At 41.6% G+C, this 21879-nt stretch overlaps 1 protein-coding gene across 1 annotated transcript in view; it reads left to right on the forward strand.

The window, feature by feature from the left end:
• The window catches only part of DPP6 (dipeptidyl peptidase like 6), a 264379-nt gene that overhangs the window by 161930 nt on the left and 80570 nt on the right, over nt 1-21879 (forward strand). Inside the window, exon 8 of the mRNA XM_009644081.2 lies at nt 14597-14717. Coding sequence (XP_009642376.1) covers nt 14597-14717 — 121 coding nt within the window. The remainder of the gene's footprint in view (nt 1-14596; nt 14718-21879) is intronic.

The following is a 21879-nucleotide window of genomic DNA, read 5'->3' on the forward strand; positions in this document are numbered from 1 at the left end:
GTGTGAATGTGTTTGCTAAACGAAGGCTGGGTTGTGTTGCAGGAGAGGGAGGGAAAAATGTCAAGTGGGATGGAAAGGAGTAACGTGCTGGGAACTAGGTATCAGCTCCCCTGGTTCTAGGTGGTTACAGGGCCAAAGGATTTTTAGAGTATTTTAGGGCGGTCCTACAACTGCGTAAGGTGCGTGAGCGTGTGCCAGCGCCCGCTGTGCACAGCCTGCCACCCGACTTCGTGCTGCCTCTCCCAGGGACCGCGGGTGGGTTTTGCATCGCCTGCACCAATTTTCAGGAAATAAAAAGCTTTCCCTTTGATATCTGCTGGTTCGTACGTCTTTGGCAAGACAAAGGAGAGGCAGGGCAGGAGAGTAAGAGGGTTTGGTTCCGAAATTTTTTATTCCCTTTGTAGCTTCTATTTCATCCTTCCTAGGGGAACTTTTGGTCGCTGTGTCTGACCTCTTTCTCTCTTGCCTGTCTAATCATTCAGAAAAAGAAACAAATCTGAAACAGAAGCAGCCTGAATGATCTGTATTCTTTGCAATTAAAAATAAACAGTGGAACTTTCCCAGGAGCAATTTTCTATTTATCTTGTTTTCTTTTGTCCTTACTCATTAAATTATATGCCAATTTTTAGATGATGAACTCCGCAGAGCATGGTTCTTGACTTCTTACTAGCCTGCAGGATGCCACACATGCCAACAGAGCTGTATAAATAATGGCAAATCCTGGATCTGAGCCACTAACTTCAGTGCAAGAGGGAGCCCATTTCCTAAATGCGGCTGTTATTACAGGGCTCATTCCTCTCTTTTGTCCTAGGACATGAACCATCATTTATGTCTTTGTAGAATGAGTCAAAACCACTCTTAAACTGGAATAGCAGTGTGATACATTCACTTTTTGTGGGTGTAAATGACTATACAAAATGTCTATGAAAAAAATCCATCCTTTCCATGGTGCATCCAACAGCCCAAAATCTCCCTTAGATTTCGATGGCATCAGCCCGCTGGCCTTCAGCATGGTGCTTGGTGGTTTTCAGTGAATAGGCTGTATTATCCGCAAACAGTCTGTGTGATACTTCCTAGCAATATGAGGATGTTGGTGGCATGACAGGACTTCAAAAAAGTGTTAGGCTGTACCTTTGCCCTGTTCTGTGTGTGCGTATCTTTGTAAAAATCTTCATGCCTTAGATTTCCTCTCTTTCTGATCTTGCCATTTATGACTCAACAGCTGCCCACTTTTGGAGCTTCAGCTCGTTAATTATCTCACTAGAATATTTTACCAGTTTAATCACATTACATCTTTTAGAGCAAGGTTCTGCCCAGGAGCAGAGGGCTCATGTGAGGTTTCCATGGTACATTTGCCCCAACAGTATCTATGCAAAGGTTAATAGTTATATGACCCTGAACTCAGTTTTTATAAAACTTGATTGGCTGGCAGGCTTGGACCCCTCTATTTATGAAAAAAAAAAAAAAAGTACAGTGTGGAGAGGTTTCCTTTGCTGGTTTGCTTGGCAGCATGGCTGAAGTCAGGGAGGGATTCAGCAGCAAGAGGCTGCCTAGTGCATATCTGTAGCTGACGTGTTCAAGGAATCCAAAAAGCCTGAAGTTTTCAGAAGGTGTTTATGTAAGTTATCCCAAAATCAGCACATCCAGGTTCAAAATATTTGCTTTAATACAAGCTAGGTACATACGTGGGCCCTATTGTCAAAAGCAAGGAGCAAGCAGGTGGGCTGCTCTTACAGCGTGCAGTGAATATTTGCCTGCGTTGGCAGCACTAGAGTACAGTTCATAGGAGTTGTGAAACTCCAATTTCAAAAGCAGAAGAACTTCTGCCGTGCTCTTATTTTCCTTTTTTTTAATCAGAATCTGTAACAGCCCTGACAGACAGTAATGATAAGAGTGACACATCAGATGCCAGGGGAAGCAGTTCTGCGCAACTTTAGAGGCAGCAGTTATAATTCAAAGAAATCTCTCTCATAGAGCCTAGTATGTATTCTTCAGCAAAGAGAAACATGTTTTGAGGTTCTCCTGGCCAGTCAATCTTTTACTGTTTCCACTGTTTTTTTAAAGTACCAAAAACATACGGGAGGAGGATTATAGTTGCTGGAAGTTTTGTATGCCCTTGCACGTACTGCAACCCCCCAGAATGGTCAAAATGGGCTTCTCCTGCACTCACAGTCAATCAGCCTTTTCCAGTGTCACCTCTTCTGGAGCAGCACCTACCTTTTATTCTTGTAGATTATGCAGCAATCAAGTGTATAATTGGTTCTAAAGTAATAGAAGTTGTGTTTCGCAGCAGGTGCAGAAGTTGCATTAAGAAATCTCTCGTTCAGTGAAATGCAAATGCCAGGAAAAAAAAGGAGGAGTAAGGTTTTCAGCAACTACCATGTTAGAGGTTTGCAGGTGCCCTCAAACAATGAATGATAATGCTGGTAATCAGCTTATTAGCATAGACACTTCTGTCTAAAAAGTGCAATACAATTTAGAGAAATACTGGAATTCATTCCTAGATAAAACATGTGAATGACAGATCCTGCTGCGTGGGGCCAGAAGCCATCCATCTCATCTGTTGTTACCAATTTTTTTTTTAACACTTTAGCACAATGTCTTGCTAACTAGGGTATCTAGATGCAAAAAGCTGGTTAAGTGATGACACCTGGAATTAAACTGGAGTGACTCCTCTAATTAGCAGGTTTTTCCTTGCCTGAATTCGTGCCCGTCATGCCAGCTTAGTTCCAGGCAGAAGGGCTGCGTAGATACCAAGTGAGGAGGACCATTTTCACAGGAGGTACTGAATCATCTGCCGCTGTTCCCAATCCAGCAGGGTTTTTGAACTATAATTGCTGTAGGTCTATTTGTCTCCACCATTATTTCATAGATCTTTACATCATTATTTTCAAGCTGCTGTTCACTTTCCTTTTCTTTTTGCAATGACATCGGAATCAATATTTAGCTGTGGTTTGCTCTATGTAATTATTCTGGCTTGGTTATCTTGCTAGTTGGAAGGAAGAAAAGCTCCCCTCCTCAAACCCCCGCCTTTCTAATGTCTATATAAGCCCTGTTTAAGCACAGTGGGGAATATTCAGACAGCTTTCTACAAGATTTCTGCATCCTGGGAAAAGCAAGAGTTTCAGAATAATGAGCTGTCTCCTCCTCATCCCCTTTTCCAGTGTCAGAATATGACTTCTTTAAGGAAATCCCAGTAAGACATACTACAGGTACACTGAATACCTGGACAACTTACTCTGGCTGGGGATTCCCCTTCCCCTCTTCCCCCATTTTATTCAAAGAATTTCACTGGAGAAGTGTTATGTTTGGTTTTTTCCTTTGATGCTCTTCTCTTTCGTTACAGCGGTCACAGTGCCCTATTTTTGTTTTTGCCCATCCTTGTAATTTCCTTTGGCATCAGTGGTCTTGATATGTTCAGTTCTTGTTCACCAAAGGGAAGCTTTGGCACAGTCAGTGTTATGAGCTCTGACGAGAACGGTTGCACCCCTTCCCATCTCAGCATTCTTGGTACTACATTTTCATCAGTGGCAAAAGAGCAAGATATTTAAGATAATTGAAGATGCTACAATAAATGTTACTGAAAGAAGATATAGATGATTTTCTTGTAAATAAGATGTTGCTCTTTCTGTGGGCGAAAAAGATTTCAGAGAAAAAAAAATGAAATTGATTATTTTCCATAGAAGTTTTACCAATAAATCAGAAAAAAAGTTACTGCTCTTACATCCAAATATGAGAGACGTAGATTGCTGTAGTGTTTAAGGCATCGCCCCTGGAGGTGAGACGCTGCCAAAGGCTTCCTCTGAGACTTCATATATGTCACTTTTCTGGTTAAGTTACAGCATGAAGGTGACTATGTATTCCTGCCTTACAGTGGACTTATAGAATTAATATATTAAATGTTGCGGACATTCACACTCTGTGTTAAGGAAACTGAGTACGTGCCTACAATAAATACATGGATGGATGGACTCGCTAGCTTAGAGCGATTCACATCTATACTTGCGCTGTCGGGCAAGTGCTGTATTCTCTTCCTTTATATGTTACAACATTTAATTATATGCTACTGCAGGCACACAAAGTGCAAAATTCGTAACAGTGCAACACACTAGGGTAGGGTCAGTTCCACTGAAAATAACTCCCTCCTCTTACAGAGATCTAAATGTTGATATTCCTTTCATTTCAATTGTGCTTTATGGATATTGAACATGTTTCCTTTGTTAAGGGCATTTTTCATTTCAGAGATCTGACAGCTAGAAGTATCTGCTTTAGGTCTGTGCATAAGGGTTTCTGGCATCTTAAAAAAACATGGTTGGTAGATGATGTCCATTGAAATAAGTGCTTCTGAAAAGTGTTGTTCTTGGAAAGCTGCTATTTTGTGCCACGAAAATAGTTACCTTTTGCTCTAGATAACCAGCAGTCATCGGTGAGTGTGTGTTTAAGAGCCGGATGTTAGGATGCCACAAGCAGGACTAAGCAGAGCCATCTAAGGGCCTGTGGAGCTGCTCGCCTTCATTTGTGGTGGTGGTGGTCTCACCTTCCCCAGAAACGGCCATTCACCAGAACCATGAGAAAGCTGCAGGAACAATTCTGTTAGCTCTACTGTTCAGCTGCTGGAATAGATGTTGATGGCTTCTGTTACCGAACATTGCATTAAAGAGGAGCATTACACTGAATAGCTACTGTCCAAGTCAGATGTGTACCTCGAAGAACTCTGAATCCCAGTTGCCAGCTTCTTTATGCTGACAAGTAATCTATGTGCTCTCCTTAGGCAGATACTCATCCTATAACACAATAAAATATTTAAAATGAAACACTGTATCATCTCACATTAAATAATCTAATTTATAGTGATGCCCTACATAACCGTCAGAGATATTAGGTTACAGAATACAAGATAATCCATCAAGTAGAACTTAAAAGCAGAATCAGAGTTCCATACTAAATGGTACACTTACTGATACATTCTTTAATATAACAAGGCAGTTATAAATTAAAATAACCCCATTAGAATCCAGGGCAAAGAAATCCAAGCAGACACGGTTCTCTTTGTTGAGGTGAAAAAAAACCTCTTTTTGTCCCTGAAAAACAGAAAATAGGACAGTGTATTTTTCTTGAAACATATATTTTTAAATCTCCAGAATCATGATAATTGCTTATTTGTCTGGACTCTGGCAGATTCTAGATGTGATTAGAACCTGTACGTGTTGTGGACTAGCCTGCTCAGAGAATACAAGTAGAAATGCACTGCGTTTGTAATCATGCGATGTCAAAAATGTAGAGAGGCTTGTAGAAACCTGAGAATAATATTAATGCATTTAAGGACTTTAGCTGGCAGAAGCAAGACAAAATTCAGTGCCCAATTTAAAAAAAGTTTGGGAATGTGTCTCCAGATCGTAGACTTCAGTCATTACTCCTATAGCCCATTATATGGGACTTTATCTAGAGTATCGGTTGTGCCAATTAGGGATTGTCTCTAAAGACCTTAAAAACCACAGGATCTTACAAACTCTTCTGCTTTCCAAAGGGAGCCTTAACATTTCTTGGAGAAAAGGTCTCCAGACTTTACTGAATACTGTAGACACACCACAAACGTGATTTAGTAAGAATGATAATCTCAGAAAAATCATAACTCTTCCTAACAAGGAATTGCAATATATGGGCTCTATAGAACATGCTTAATAGTTAAATAATATTACTTGCAGCAGATCTGTATTTTCCCTAGACTTTCCTTTGCTGCTGATGTACCTATCGAAGCCATTCTTATTGCCCTTCATGTCCCTCACTGAATTCAGCTCCAGACAAGCTTTGGTTTTCCTAACCACATCCATGCACAACCAGACAATGTCTCTATATATTCCTCCCAGGTCACCTGTCCTTGCCTCTACCTCTTGTACACTCCCTTGTAATGTTTGAGTTGTGTCAGGAGCAACGTGCTCATCCACTCAGGCCTCCTGCCTCCTTTGCTTGGTTTCATACACATCAGGATGGACCACTCTTAAGCTTGGAGGAGGTGATACTTGATAAGCCAACAACTGGGCTAAAATCAGATCTGCACAATTTACAAGTGGTGACTCTTCTGTGCTTCCTTTCCTAGATATGTAATCAGAGCCACTGAAGGCAGCAGATTTGTCATTTGTCTTTTACAGTAACTCTGACGGTTTTCCTTTGCAGAGTCAATTACATTTCCTTTCATTGCATTGATTTCCGTGCAGTTAATCTCTTACATGACTGGTATGAGACGCGTACAAGCCTTCAATCTCCAGCGAGAAGTCATGAGTACTGTTTTTGACGTGTTTATGGATCAGCACAATTCTTATGTGCATCAATCTGCACTACTCTAGTCTCTGGTTTTAGTGGTCCCCTGGGGTTGTTTCAGCTTCTCTGTCCTCAACACCTTCCTGCAGAATAATTTTAAAATTGGTGTAGTCCTCACTTTAGATTAAACACCATCTTTTCCCATCTCTGGTCAGGGTAAAGTTGAATTAAAGTAAGTCTTATTTATTTGTTGCGTACCTTCAGAAACTACTATGTCTTCTAAACCCTTGGCTTGGTAAGGAGTTAGTGTCTTACTTTGAATTAAAGCAAAGATAAACCCTGGTGTGGAAAACTGAAACTGTAGCCTTTTCTTTCAATAATTTATCAAGTTGTGATTTCTGCAGTGTGGAAGGGGTTCATTGGTTCATCACCAGTTTTAATAATGACATTTTGGGTTTGTAAAGAAAAAAGTTGAGTTAAAAATTCTTTATCTCATTCCTCCATCATAATTGTTATGCGTCTCTGATCTTCCTAAATTGCGGACGTGAACCATTTGATGGAGAGAATGAAAATATTTTGAAGTTTTTTGTCTTACTTCTTTTTTCCCACCTGCTATAAAGCTATAGTTAAATGGCAACAAGAAAAGCCTAATTAAAATACTAGCTCTTATTATGTAAGCTCACTGGTGAGGAGCAATTTATGGGTTTATTACCCTTTTTGAAGAACTGATAAGAGTTGGCGTAATCATGTCATATGCATTAAGAACAACACTCATCACAGAATACATCAATGGAAGCTATTTGAACATCAAAGTCTGCATTTTATAAGATTCAAAAGAAGAAATTGGCAGAGTATTCATTAAATAATGCATAGTCAATCAGCAACACGCTTTAGAACTGATTTTTAATTGATCACCCAGTGCTGCGGTTGATGTAAGAATGATAACTGCAAAATGCCAAGACCCTTCCAGTACAACGCTTGTCAGATTTCCTTGATGTCCCAAAGTGAAAACACAATTATCATATCTGCTTCAAGTTGCTGCATGGATGAGGATGGGCATGCTAATTCGTTGTAGTAAGGACACGTTTTAACTTGGACAAAACAGCAGGGAATCTTTCATTGCAGTTTTTCATTTTCACAGTCCTCAGCTTCCAGGTTTCATATGGCAGTGGAAAAACAAAACTGGCTTAAGCAGGGCCGTCTCCAAAATATTTGTATGGAGTTAGAGAGCACTAGAAATGGAGGGGAGAAGGGAGAGGTCTTTCTGTGTGTGCATTTCCAGGAAGAGCTTGATCATGCTCAAAACAATTTGTGTTTGTCACCTGACATTTCCAAAGCCCAGTTACCTGCTGTGACTCTGTTACAGACCTCAACTGGTAATTTAGCATATAAATAAAGAGGTAATACTTTTCTACTCCCTGAACATATTAGGAAGCTATATCTGTGAAAGTTTTTGAGGCTTTCAGACCAATGTGATGTGTAACACCATATAAATGCATAGATAGTTAATATACAGTTCAGCACAAAACTTTCCTATCATTGACACCTAAAAAAACTGAATAGAAGTTAACAAATTTTAAGGAAATGTTACACTGAAAAGTTAAAAAAATATCCTTGATTAAACTGTGGGACTGTTGTGGTGAGTTGACCTTGGCTGGCTACCAGATGCCCACCAAGCCACTCCATCAGTCCACCTCCTCAATGGGACTGGGGGGAGGGTAGTCTCTTCTCCAAGGTTGTTGTCACCATGCATTTTATTTTTGTATTCCTATTTTAATCTACTGATGGTCTAATTTGAATGCATGCTTGTGCTTCCGTTACCCTCCAAGAGCTAATGAACTGGAGCTTGAGTGGATGAAGGCATCTGATATTGACTGTTCGTTGGCTGTACTCAGTGGAAATGGTAGATACCTAACTTGTACAAACTGCACTGACTTACTTTATTTGGACTTGGGAGCACGCAGCACACCATAAAGGCTGCTGGAGAATAATCCCTGAAGTTAGGCAGATTTTATCTTCCTTTATGTCTTCATTGGTACCTGCATCTCTGCTGAGAGATACTTGGCATCTAAGGCAGACTGGATCATGCCATCTACAAAAGGCCACAAAAAGTCCCGCACAACATGAGGCAGTATGGAATCCTACCAGTGTACATTGGCGATGTACAATGGCAGATGTACAGAGCAAGATACATACAAGAGCTACTTTATTATCCAGCAAAAGGGATTTTATGGTAGCCATAGGTCTGCCTTTGCAGAAGGAAGTATGAGTTCAAGTAAGTGTCACGTTGAAGCTGACCATAACTCTGCCAATAAACAGATCAGTTAGACACGCAGCTCATGGCAAAATGATGCACATTTCGGGCCTCTTCTCTCCCAGTCTTCACAAGATTATAATAGCCTACCTGATGTGAAATAATTACAGAGAGGATGATTTTATGGTTACGGCACTGGAACAGAGCTCAAGCTACCCAAGTTTGACTCATGGTTTTGCCGGTCTTTCTGTGTGACGTTTAAAATAGAGTTTGCCTGCTTAAACACAGGTTTCTAGAGCACCTCAGCTGAATAGCATTAGAAGTATGTGGCCTTTAGATGTTACTCTGTGAGAGCAGAGGTTTCCCATATGTCCTGTGTCATATCTGCCGGATGTTTTAGACACATGATGGGGCTTAAAATGGCTCTAGGTGCCTATGTTTGGGCAACTGAGTCTTGTCTTTGGTGTCCCTGTCTCTCTTTTTTTCACATATTGAATGGGGCAATAGCAGTTCTCTGTCTATTAAAACGATATACTGTTGGGGTAGGGACTCTCTTTTCTGTGCATTTGTTCAGCATCTACAACAATGAAGTCCATGGATAATTACATTTACGCAGATATTTTTTAGTGATTCTGCAAAATAAATACAACTATTTCTGAGAGATACACAGAATTATAAAATTAATCTGGTATTTTATTTATTCTGCCAGAATACTCCCTCAGGTAAACTGGTTTGCCAGCAAAAGAGCAGACTTCTACACAGGGGCGGAAATAAAAGAAGGCTTTAACATTAAAACCAGAAAATAATGAAGTACATTATGTTGGAAGAGGAGAGAGTAGCATGCTGTTTTGTTCTTAGAGTTCCCCACTCACTGAGTCTTCAATTTTGTGACTTTTTTTCAGACTTCAAGGAACTTTGGGCTGATTTGCAATTTAAAAAGTTGTCAAGGCAAGACTTTGTGCCTGTCTACACATGAAGGCTGGTTCTTGTTGACCAAACTCTCCATGTTAAATGGCCAAACTTTCCATGTTAACTATTCTCTTGTAGTTAAATTCTATGAGCTGAGCTTTCAGTGTGGAAAACTGCCTTCTAATGTGTAGGAAACATTCACACTTCTACAATGTGCTAATAATTAAAGTAATAAGCATCCAGGCATTAACTTTTTACTTGGAGATGCTAAATTTGGGTGATGTTGCTCATTCAGTTGACAAGTTATACACGTTAGAAATGATAGTGTAAAAAGAACATAAACTTAGAATGCCACCTTACAGTCGGAAAGCAAATGGAATCAGTAAAAAGATTTATTCATATGAATTTATTTTCTCTTGGTCTGTGAAGAAATTGGAACTCATTCACCTCTTTGGCTGGAAAGAAGGTGGGTTGAACAACTGTAAAAGCAGTTATTATTCATCTGCTCAAAATAGTTGGTCACTGTGACTCTTGCAGTGGTCTTAAAGAGGTTATTTTCGTTAGATTCCTGAAAAGGTCCATAAGTTGGTCCATTCAAAAATAACAATTTTAATTACTGCAGCATAATTATTTATTTAATGCCACGTTGGGTCAGTTTGATAGAGCACATTACTTCAGAAGCCTTTAAGCAGATGCAAAAACATTTTAAATGAATCCTCTTTAAATCAGTCAGTGTTATTAAGGCTCTTGTATGTTTTAAGTGAATTAAGTTTATTTTGGTTTTAGTTTAAACATTTATCTTACTGGATAAATTTATCTTACTGAATAAATACTTAATCTTTGACTTAAAGTTCTCCTGTCTCAAGCTTGTGGTCCAACCAGTCTAGTATTTTTTCTCCAATATTAGTTGTCTTACACAAGGATATCGAATGTATCCGAACTGATTGCTTCAAACCGTGTTGCAAACAGGCAGAGATTTGTTCCCAGCGCACATGAGTTAGTGGTGTGTTGGTACCTGAGGCCAAAGGAGTTTTGTGTTATGCTGAAAGTTCCAGGTGTCAACCTGAGCCACACAAAGCCAACAGCAAAATCCCCATTGATTTTTGTTACCCTGGGAGTAAGTGAATTCTTTAAAAAAAAAAATAAAAATCTTTATCTCAGTCCCCCAGGACATTCCAGTTATCTTTGTTAAGAAGTATTTCTTCGTTTGAACCCTATTACAACGTCCAGCAGGAAGAGAGTGAAGTTCTTATCTTCCGTTGCGTCCGGTGGCAAGGAGTCCCATGCATTAATTCTGATTTCAGTGGGAAGAATATTTTTATCCACTTTTAAACAGCTTTCCTCTTGATTTCATTAGTTTCACTGTGGCTTTGAAAAAATTAAAGGGTGAAAGCATCCTTTTCCTCTTCTCTGTTTCCTTCCATTCTCTTGTAGGGCTTATGTCTTCCTTGTTCATGCTGTAGAGTTAGCAACTTCAGTTTCTTCAGTCTATGTAGGGATGTTTCCATTCTTCTTACTTCCTTGAGAATATCTTCTCTTTGCTCTGCATTGAATGCGCCATGATGAAAATGAGCACAGTATTCAATGTGGGGATATTTTCCTGACATATCACAGGTTTATTTTCCATGCCGCCAGTTGTGCTCAGTGCTGGACTTTATGTGCTGTCCATGATAAAAGGCATGTACACTGCAAGAATGTCATGGGTACAGTCTTGCTCAAATATGCACATCAAAAAAGAAGACACAAGAAATTTTGGGTCTGGTCTTTGTTAGGGGTACAGAGAGAGAGATAAAATGGAGCTTGACCCTTTCCATTATCATTTCACGTTAGTCTAGAACTGTGATGTAAAGAAAGCATAAAAAAATGCAAAAGTGATGTCTCTACATTTTTTATTATTTTTCTTTACAAAAATTTCTTATCCTCTAATTAGCTCAAAGGTTTTTGATCATTTGATAGAAAGCACTGCTTTGATGTCATAAAACCAAACCAGTAAAAAATATTATATATAGGTATTTCATAATATCATCTAATATCTTTCTAACCCAAGACGTGAAGTAATCCAAAGACATTTCTTTTTGATGAATAACAGAGTTCAAAAGCTTTTTCTTAATTTATAAGATACATTACACAGAAATCTTCCTTGTGCTGCTTCAGTTATCTTTTATCTTGATTATGGTTGATGTTTTTAGGGTACAAGGCACTGTAGTTAGGAGGATAATTTTAAATTCTCTATGAGGTGGTGCATTTTGGCTCTGAATTATATGGGAGACAGTTTGAAGTCAGAGCACTATATTAGTTTTCCATTGCAGCTACCTGATTCCTCGTGTGGACTGATTAGCGCAATGAAGCTTTGAAAGACAAAACAGTGAAGACAGAAAACATTGCAATGCTTTACACAGTAAAGGGCAGGAACAGGTTGTCAGTCCACCTTTTTTATTTTTCCTGTAAATTCATTTAAAATTTAATACAGTACAAAATATTGCAAAACCTTATTTTGCTGGGAGAAGCTGGGCAAGGGAAGGGTTGCACTGCTTGAATAACTCCATGTATGTGCCTGTCACAGAAGAGCCCCCACCCAAGCACCCCCAGCACGTTTAACTCTTGGACACAGAGATTTAGATTTGGTTGGGCCAAAATATCTCATTCTTCTTATTATTCCTGAATTATCACAGACTCAAAGAATCATTTAGGTTGGAAAAGACCCTTAAGATCATTGAGTCCAACCATTAACCCAGTGCTGCCAAGTCCACCACTAGCCCATGTCCCTAAGCACCTCATCTACACATCTTTCAAATACCTCCAGGGATGGGGACCTGACCACTTCCCTGGGCAGCCCCTTCCAATGCTTGACAACCCTTTTGATGAAGAAATTTTTCCTAATATCCAACCTAAACCTCCCCTGGTGCAACTTGAGGCCATTTCTCGTCGTCCTATTTGCTTGTTACTTGGGAGCAGAGACTGACACTCCCCCCCCTCCAGCTCCTCCCTCCTGTCAGGCAGTTGTAGAGGGCGATAAGGTCTCCCCTCAGCCTCCTCTTCTCCAGGCTGAACAACCCCAGTGCCCCCAGCCACTTTGCATCAGCCTTGGGCTCCAGACCCCTCACCAGCTTTGTTGCCCTTCTCTGGACACGCTCCAGCCCCTCCATGTCCTTCTTGGAGTGAGGGCCCCAACACTGAACGCAGTATTTGAGATGTGGCCTCACCAGTGCGGAGTACAGGGGAAGGATGACTTCCCTGCTCCTCCTGGCCACACTATTCCTGATACAAGCCAGGGTGCTGTTGGCCTTTACATACATTTAAGCTTCAATAACCCTCCCATATGCAGACGAGCTAACACATAAAAGTATTTACTTGGCATCCCTCATCTGGCTCCTCTGCTTACTAAAAATCAAAGTAGGAAAGAGTATTCAGTATATTCCACAACATATTTTTTACTTTCAAAAAATATTAATTGGATGCAGCTTTTCTCAGTTTAAAAACCCATGCAGGCTAAAAGGAATAAAATCAAGCTACAGTTTCCGTCGTACTACTTACCTTTAGGCAAACTCGCTATAACTGCTGCCAAAATTAAATTAGGAGCTATACTTCCTTCTGGAATCTTTCCAGCTCATCTTTAGGTGAAACACATACCGTAATAGGATGTGGAACAGAAGCTGAAAGCAAGTATTTTTCCCAATTCTATGTTTTCATGAGTGTAACTTGAGAAATTGCATTCTAGAATCATGGTAAAGATACCTAATATTTGTTCCAGTATCTTCAAGTGTATAAAAACCCATCCATAAATGTCTGCTAAATTATATTAACAGTTGGTCTTTCAGTCTAAATGGCTTCCTGATACCCTGTTCAGTACATCTTTGCAGTCTGAATGGAGTTGAAAACCGGGAGTGCTATTTAAGCAGGATGAAGTTCACTCTGGGGTGAGGAGGGGACAAGATCTGCGTCATCGACCACAGCAAAACACAGAAAAATGCATTATTTAACTAGATGATAAAGACCGATGACATGGATCGATATTATTTAAATGGTTGGCTAAAATTTTGCTCACTGATCAGCACTTAAACACCTAAATAAACAGCCTGATTCCCAAAAGCATTCTCATAGCAGTAAATCTAATGACTCGCGTGAAATCAGCTTTAAAAAAAAAACAAACAGGAGGCATATTTGAGAGTTTTGTGTTAGGTTCCTTTCCTGACAATCTCAGATTGAAATTTTCATGATTGATAAGAATTTTATAGTCAGAAATTCTTCTTCAGGCTGGAATTGCTTTCCCACAGACAGGACCAGCTGTGTGAGCACTCCTTTCCTTAGGGACCCAATGGCAATCCTTGGCGTGGCCCTGCCCTTGCCCTCCCGAGGAGCTGTGAGGTCCCATGATGTTTTGCTCATGGAATCTTTCAGCAACCTGAATCTGCTAGATTTTTGCAACAGGAGGGGAGACATTTCCAAAGACGGTCTGGGGGTTATGGCAGCTGCATCCATACTGGCAGGGAGTTGAGACCCCACGGGTGCCTTCGTCCCATCCACCCTGGTTCCTGTAGGAGGGTGACCTGGGGACCGGGGCAGGGCGGGAGGTCTAGCACACCCCTTTGGGTCCTTGGAGCATGTGCTCCCCAGCTGAAACACTCATGCCGCGTTGGCTGACGTGACGCCGTCACATAGGCTGACCCCTATTTGATATCACATGTTATCATGTTGGATCTGCATTAAAAACGGGGTTCAGATTTTTTTAATAAGTTGCCAGCTGTGTTTTAAGGAAGTGGGAGCAGCTGGGAACACGCAATAAGCCATTTCCAGTAGCCAGTTCAGTCACCACATAGCATCGACATCAGCTCTGCAAACTGCTACTGTGTCCTGGGCCACTTTTTCAAAATTCTGAGTGATGGCATCCTTCATTTCATGCCTTCTAACTGCACTGCTCAATTTCTGAAATGAAGACAGGAGGGAGAAAAATAAAGCTTGTATTGAAGGACCAAAGCTTCAGTTTGTTGTAAATTAGCATCTTTCTATTAGTTGATGGCATTGGAAGCAAGCTGTGGAAATCCATTTTTGACAAAAGACGCTATAAAAATGTGATACATGATTTGTACTGCCAATTATTGTAAAAGCAAAATGCAACATTTTATAATGGAGCCACTGCTTAATGCTGTTCTCTTTTTCTTTTTCCCTTCAAATCAGATATTTATCTTTGAGAATAACATCTATTACTGTGCCCATGTGGGGAAACAAGCCATCCGAGTGGTCTCCACAGGAAAGGAAGGTGTTATTTTCAATGGGCTGAGCGACTGGCTGTACGAAGGTAGGACACGACATTTAGGGCAGCAGTTAGTTATAAGTTACACTCTAGATTTACAGAACTGGCTGGGATTAGATGTTCAGCATTGCATTTCTGGGGACTGGTGGACCACGGAGCTGAAAATCTGCTGTTTTAACAGTTGTCTGAAGTGCTGGACTGCAAATAATGTGAAATGATGTAAGAAGTCTCTTTTCAGGCTGTTTTTCTTTCCCTTGGTCCAAAGGTAATAAATCACCAAGCTTTAATGAACAGAGCTGCTTCATTATTTAGTGGCACCTGCAATCACTCACAGACGTGCCAGTTTTCAAATCACAGAAAAAGGCAGAAATGGGGAGGGAAAGGGGGTTTATTTTAAGGGAAAAAGCGAGGAAACAATTTTACGTGATTGGTTGTTTTCCCTGACACTAGGTGGGCCCTGAAAGCTGCCCAGATCTTGCTACCTAAAAATTTTCGAAAAGCAGACAGGTCCTCACAGTAATTGGCTTCTTTCCCTTGAAAATGGGCCTGATGGGGTAGAGGGTCATCACTGGAGCATTGCTTTACTTGGGTCATTTCAGCTGGCAAATGTCCATTGAGGTGTCTGTGAGCAGATGCTTGCAAAATCCCACCTGCTAACTAGTTTAGGAAAGGATCCTGGTCATGCCCAGTTCTTTTGGGGGATGTTATAGGCTTTTAAGCTAATATTTTATCAGATTTAAAATTAAAATATATGTATAGCATATATATATACACATAACATGAACGCAGCATGCATCCCTCTGTTGCTGGCTAATGCTGCCAGCAGTTCCTTTTCATGGGGATCCTGGTTTTGGGACCTGGCAGCATCTCTCCCCTGTGACAGTTTCCCTCTAAAGTCACACCTCCTCCAGCAGGTCCCAGCGCAGTCCTGAGCTTTTCTTGCCTCTACAGAAAGAAGTGCCCAGATACATCTATGAACTGCACCCTGTTGGCTGCTCCCAGTTTCCTTGAGGCTTACTGGAACAGAATAGGTTGCAAAATGCCATTCACCATTAGTTAGTTGGTGTAAAAATGTGAATCACTCCTTAAATTATTTTGTATCACAGCTAAGCTGGGGCCGTTGGACTCAAAAATGAGGGAAGTAAAATAAATTATTTTGTTTGCCAATCCCAGAGAAGCTGGTCCCATAAATCAGTGTACAAACTCATCAGTGGTGGAAAAATCTGGTACTGGTTTAAATGACTTCTGGTATTTAAATGTGTGTTTACACTGTACCACAGAATATTTGCAAGTGAATGTCCTCCCTGTGAAGCACTTTGTAACCAGAGGAGTGGCTAAGAAGTTACAAAATGCTCATTTGCTTTAATTTTCATTTATTTATTAATTCATTGCTGAAGTTGTGGGCAGGCCTGTTTGACTCTCGAGGTCAAATGTGCATATTAGTACCCATATTTTGCTGATAAACATCATTTAGTACATAAGGGCTTCTTGTAGAGTCTTGCACACAGCACCATGCTGAGAGAAGTTTGTCAAGCTGGTGAACTCCAAGCACGCCAGCAAGCCCGTGATGACACTTGTTTTGCTGACACATATTTTTATTCAATTACGGGGTTGCTCAGGCAATTTCTTGGCTGACATTGACTTGCAGGTTTGTCCTTTATAATGAACTTTCTTGTTAACTTTATGCTAATGTACTGGGATAAGAAGTGAATGTATCATCAAATACAGTCTGGTTATATCAAGCCAGGTTCTGTAACCTCTCTGAGGAGCATGTACAGAGGAGGACCACTGAACCTATTCCCTGGGAGTATGTTTTGCAGAATTAGGATATAGCATCCCTTTGGAAATGTCACTTTGTGTCCAAGTATGGTTTATATTGAAATAAAAACTTCTCTTACTTCACAAGCAAGGCATAGAATGACCCACAGAAAACCCTGAGATATAAACGTTCCCAAGTGATGGGGTGCAGAATCCAAAATCAAATCCAGAGCTGGACTGTGTGAGCTGAGCTTCTTCTCTTGCACTGCATCAGTTGTGAAGTCCTCACGGAGGTGAACCCAGGACCACAGTCAGGACTGAGGATTCATGGCAGATGCTTGAACAAGCTGTGGGGCCATGGGATCAGATGGGTTTGCAGTGTTTAGATGTCAGCTCTCTGTGTGCATGGATGGATGGAGTGGGATCACAGAAGAAATTGGGTATTGCGTGGTGCAAAATGGGTAAGGACCACTGAGAGATGGATGACACCTCCCCACCAGAGTCCAGGGGAATTCAGGCATCATTGTCAGCCAGGCTGAGGTTTTACCCTAGCAATAGCTGGGATGCTCTGCCAACACCCTGTTACCAGTGCCTTTATTTTTCCAAATTCTCTCCTTCTCTTGGGTGCCTCCTCTTCGGTGGGATAAACAGGAACAACATTTAAAATCCAAACTTACCTGACTGGAATTGCTTGAAATCTGGGCAAAGATTGAAATCTACCACCTCAGGGCTTTTTTTACTCTTCCCCCATTTCCACTGACGTTTGTAGACGTGTCTTCTTCCCCACCTCCCTAACGGAGCTGGGTGGGATGCTCAAGCCTGCGTTTGTTTGCACTGTCGCCATCTCAGTGAGCTACCAGGATGGATGCTGAGCATATGTAGAAATCTCATTCCATCTGTGCAGCCATCAGCAGCAGATAGTCTGCAGAGGAGCTGTGAGAAACGCTGAAACGGGATCACCGGGAGTTCAGTGCACCCCTCTTCCCTTGCGTGCTCTTTTTGTTGCTGAAGTTCACCACCTCCGGCGGCAGAGCCTCCCCGCAGCGCCCACCAGGTTACTCTGACAGCTCACAACCCACTCCTCACTTTCCCTAAACACAGCGCAAAAAAAACCCCCAAAACCCCCCAAGTCCCCTTGGTGTTTTCTATTTGAGGAAGCCAATTTTAAGGTCTTTTATTGTAATCAGCAAGAGCGCATCACCAAAAATCCCCCCCTCCCCCTTCCAAGAGCTGTTTGCACAGCGCTCTATGCAGATGGCAGTCCCAGCAGTGCCAGCGTTCGGGGTAGCTCCTGACACTTCGTATGAATGGTAGACCCAGAGGGAACACTTTTCTTCATAACGTGATTGCTTTTGTCATGACAGAATAGATGCACTGTACTATTAATCACAGGTTTTTACTAAGTCCGGAAGCAGAGCAGATCTAGAGTAGATTTGACAGGCTTTTTGCCCTGGAAAAATGCAGAAGTTCATTTCAATTCAAGTTAAGCTCTGCTTTTGTAAATCTGCCAAAGGAGAAAAAATTTCTTCGAGGTATTTATGCTGATCTGCAGACTTTTGATAATATAGCGAAAAACATTTCAAATCAATCAGAGCTTAATCTACTTAGCTGGAAGGTTACAGATTGATACATAGATTACTGTAACATGAAAGCATAGATTAAACATGGGGTTTATTACTAAAATAAGCATTGACAATGTTTTCATAGTCTGACTTAACATTTTCAGAGCTGTGCCTGATAGATGCTTATACTAAAATGGAGTAATGTCCTATAAAAGAGAGTTTAAAGTTCTGCAGCTGAAACTAGCTAAGCATTTAAATGCATAGCACCAGCAAAGTGTGGTTTATATTTCAGTTTGCTGCATGATCGTTGTTTGTTTGAGATTAGGTTTTAGCAACAGTGAGGCTTCAAGATAATTTTAAAACAAGTGGTGGTATAGCACAACAGGAAAAGAGTATTTAGATGTTCTTTATATATGTGGTACTTTGTTAAACATAATGTACCTTTTAACAAGTGAAGTGCAGGTAAAATTCATTTCATTCACGCACTTTGTTACAGTACTCTTCAACAGAAATTAATTCCGTCGTGGTGTAATTAAAGTATCTTCATTTGCCACCAGGCACTAGGAGGGGCTGCTCCGATGGTGTGAGGAAGGGCGGCAGCGCGGGGCTCTGCCAGAGGTCGCCTGTGCGATCCTGCTGAGTGACCAAGAGAAGGTTGTAGTGTCCCTGGGTTGCCGTTTGGAACCTCACTGAGTTTGGGACTGTGTGATGCTGAATTCTGGGGAATGGGGTAGGAGGACCCCCCTCCGTGCTGGCATGCTGCTGCCAGACCAGGGACACCCCAGCAGGGTCATTCAGGGTCCCCCTATGTGGCTCTGCGGAGCAGCACAGGGACGTTTCCTGGGCTGCACTGCTGTGAAGTCCTGGTGCGACCTCCTTTGAGCAAGTCTGTGTTTACAGGTAGAGATAGGTGACTTCTGGGGTTATACTCTGCTGCTAAGTGCGTGCTTGGAAATCATGGGGGAGCAGGATGCAACGTGGTGGTGTATGCTCCTGTCACCTGTGGGAGGGGAAGGAAGGATTTTCACCTATAGGTGGGCCTATCCCATCCATAGAGCATGAAACTGAGGGGTTTCCTTGTGTTTTGCTGCATGCGTCCATGCGTCCTCAGATGTAAGAGTAGTCCCTCAGAAGCTCTTTTGCAACTTGGTCTGCGGGACACATTTTTGGGTTTTAGGGACTTTGGCTGCAAAAGGAAGGATTGCACATAAGTTACCCCCTCGTCTCATGTCACTGTCAGAGCTATCAGGAGGGTTTGTCCTGCAAGTCTCTGAAGATCATCTCAAAGTCAGCATCCCTGTGCCAGACTTAGTCCTGACACCACAGCTGTGATGTCTCCTCTGGATGTCTCCTCATCCTCACATTAGAGGGAACCACATCTGGCAGCCAAGCACCAGCCCCAGCTCACAAGGCACGCGTTTAAAACTCTTATGCAATACGACCTATACGTACCCATCATTTAAAATTGATACTCTGCGCTATTGAGCTTAATGCACAGCAGTGTTGCTATGCTTTATTTTTGGCTAGGGAGCAAGAGGAGGAGTGAAAAAAGACTCCTTTTCAGCGATGATTCCTATGCCTTATTAATCTTCATTCTGCCTGCGTCTTACGTTATCACCAACAGATCCTCTTCTGTGACTTTGCAGTGACACCTGGTGGGAGAGGCCAGGATGTCATCGTCATTAAGACAATGAAACTGCAGAATTTTTTGCTGCAAGATGTAGTAAAGGCTCCCAATTTCCCCTCACATACATTTCCCTGAAACTCCCTCTGAGCTTATGGGAACTACACATCCACAGCTACTGGCTAATTCATGCTAATAGCGGTTCTGTTCCTTTTCTAGACTTTATAAAGAGAGGAAAGAGAACACAGTAATAAAGAAAAATCTTATCCATAATTTAATCAGCATCTCACAAAAATCAGCGGGTATATTTAGAACATGTATGGCTGGTCTCAGAAGTGCAGTGCCTGGTAGCAGCTGCTAAATCAAACAGCGGTTATTTTGAGCGGTATCTTTTATGCCTACAGTATTTCAAGCAACTGAAGTAGATACGTTTCTTAAGTTTAGAATTATTAACCCTGGGACTCTAGAAATGGTCCTAATACTGGGAACATGCTAGGTAAGTCTGCTGAAACAGTGCCTTACCTCATTTGTCCGCGTGCCCAATTTTTCATTGTATAATATGAGAACGCTGAGCTTCTGCTTGGAAAGAGGAACATTGATGATCAAAGTATACCTGAATTTGGAAAGGGACATTCATAATGAGACTGGAAGCAAGTAACTCCTAAAATTCCTGGCCAGGGTCACCAGAGAAAGAGATCCGACATCCTAATATTTCACAGTGTAGGCTTCTATAGTAGATTCTATGATCCTAACCTTTCCCAATAATTAGTAGCTCCAAGACTTGGTGGGGGAGGACGAGATGAAGAATTAGGCTGAGTCATCACTGAATTTTTTTAAGATATTCTGGATAAATAAATCTCTTTGCAAAAGTATGCTAAAGCCAGGGCTCCAGACAGTAAAAGGGGCCAGCCCTAATGGGACTACAGATGATTCCTTTTTGCCAAGATCTGTGAAGAACCACTGGGACAGTGAATACAGATTTTAATTTGTTTTTAAGAACTTTCACATTTCAGTCACAAAGGAAATATTCCATGGACATGGATAAATTTGCAGTTCTACCCATCTGCTATGGGGTAAAGGAGGGTAGGGAAACACTTGGAACTGGGAAATGGCCTCAGTGCCACAAATACACCCAAAGTCTAAAAATCACCAGTTTGTTCTCATGTGCGTGCTGATGTTTTCAGGGCTTTGGGGGAAGCTGCATGGAATTTGTTCCCTCATTTTTGTGCTTGTTCAGGTGAGGTAGCAAAGCCAGTGTGGTGCTTCCGTGACATTGTCACTACACTAAAATCAAAAGCTTTCCCCTGATTTGCCTGTTGGATATAATTCAGTGCGGCCCGTTCGGTGCATGCAGCTGTGTGTCGTGCTTGGGGCCGTGCAACCCCCAGTCAGCCATGGCAGCTACACAATAGCTGTCTATCGAAAATGACGGTGACTATTTTTTGGGTGCATCTTTATCTACATGCTCATTTATACCGAAGGTGCATAAGGTCTTTCCATTTCAGATGCAGTCAAACTAAGAATGAAGAGCAGCTCTTGGCCTCAGCCATGTCTGTGAAGTGGGTATTTCCACCATACATAATTCTGTTGCAAGGAAGATGAACCAGATGCAACACTAATTTACCTTATTCATGTTAAAGCAGAGGAAAAGAGAGCCTTAAATTTTACCAGATCATGACATGAAAGGTTTGGTAGAAGTTTCCTCAGCTTCTTGCTTTGGTGGAGGTTCCTCTGTCATAGGGAAGCTCACGTTATAGATTGCATCACCAGAAGCAGACTTCTGGCCCTTCTCAGCTGGCAAAGGTCAGGGAAAATTGAACCATTTACAATGCACACTGCGAATGCCTGCCTAGAAATCAGCAAGCTCCTGAAAACTTTAAAATGCGCTGTTATCTGGACCGGCTTCAAAATCCAGCACTGCACCGCGATAAACCTTGCCAGCTCTAGCCCAATCTTTAACCTTCCCTTACTGCAGAAGGTTGTTCAGAAGGGGGCTGCTGGCCAAACCCAACACCTGTCATCCTCTAATTTTTGGATCGCCATCATTCAGGCTTCAGGATGGCTTTTGGAAGGAAAACAGAATGTTATTTACTGTGGTCAGTGCTCTCCTTGGGGCAGTGGAAGGAAGCCAGATGTCTGTCCTGATGTTGCTGGTCAGCCAGCAGCTGCCAGTACTCTAAGTGAAGAGGTGTTCAGCGAGTGAAGCTGATTGTGTTCCCCTGAAGCTTGCACTCTTCTTTCACAGAGGTCCTATTTAAAAGCA

The sequence above is a fragment of the Egretta garzetta genome, unplaced genomic scaffold (assembly GCF_000687185.1).
Source record: "Egretta garzetta isolate BGI_Z169 unplaced genomic scaffold, ASM68718v1 scaffold117, whole genome shotgun sequence".
Taxonomy (NCBI): domain Eukaryota; kingdom Metazoa; phylum Chordata; class Aves; order Pelecaniformes; family Ardeidae; genus Egretta; species Egretta garzetta.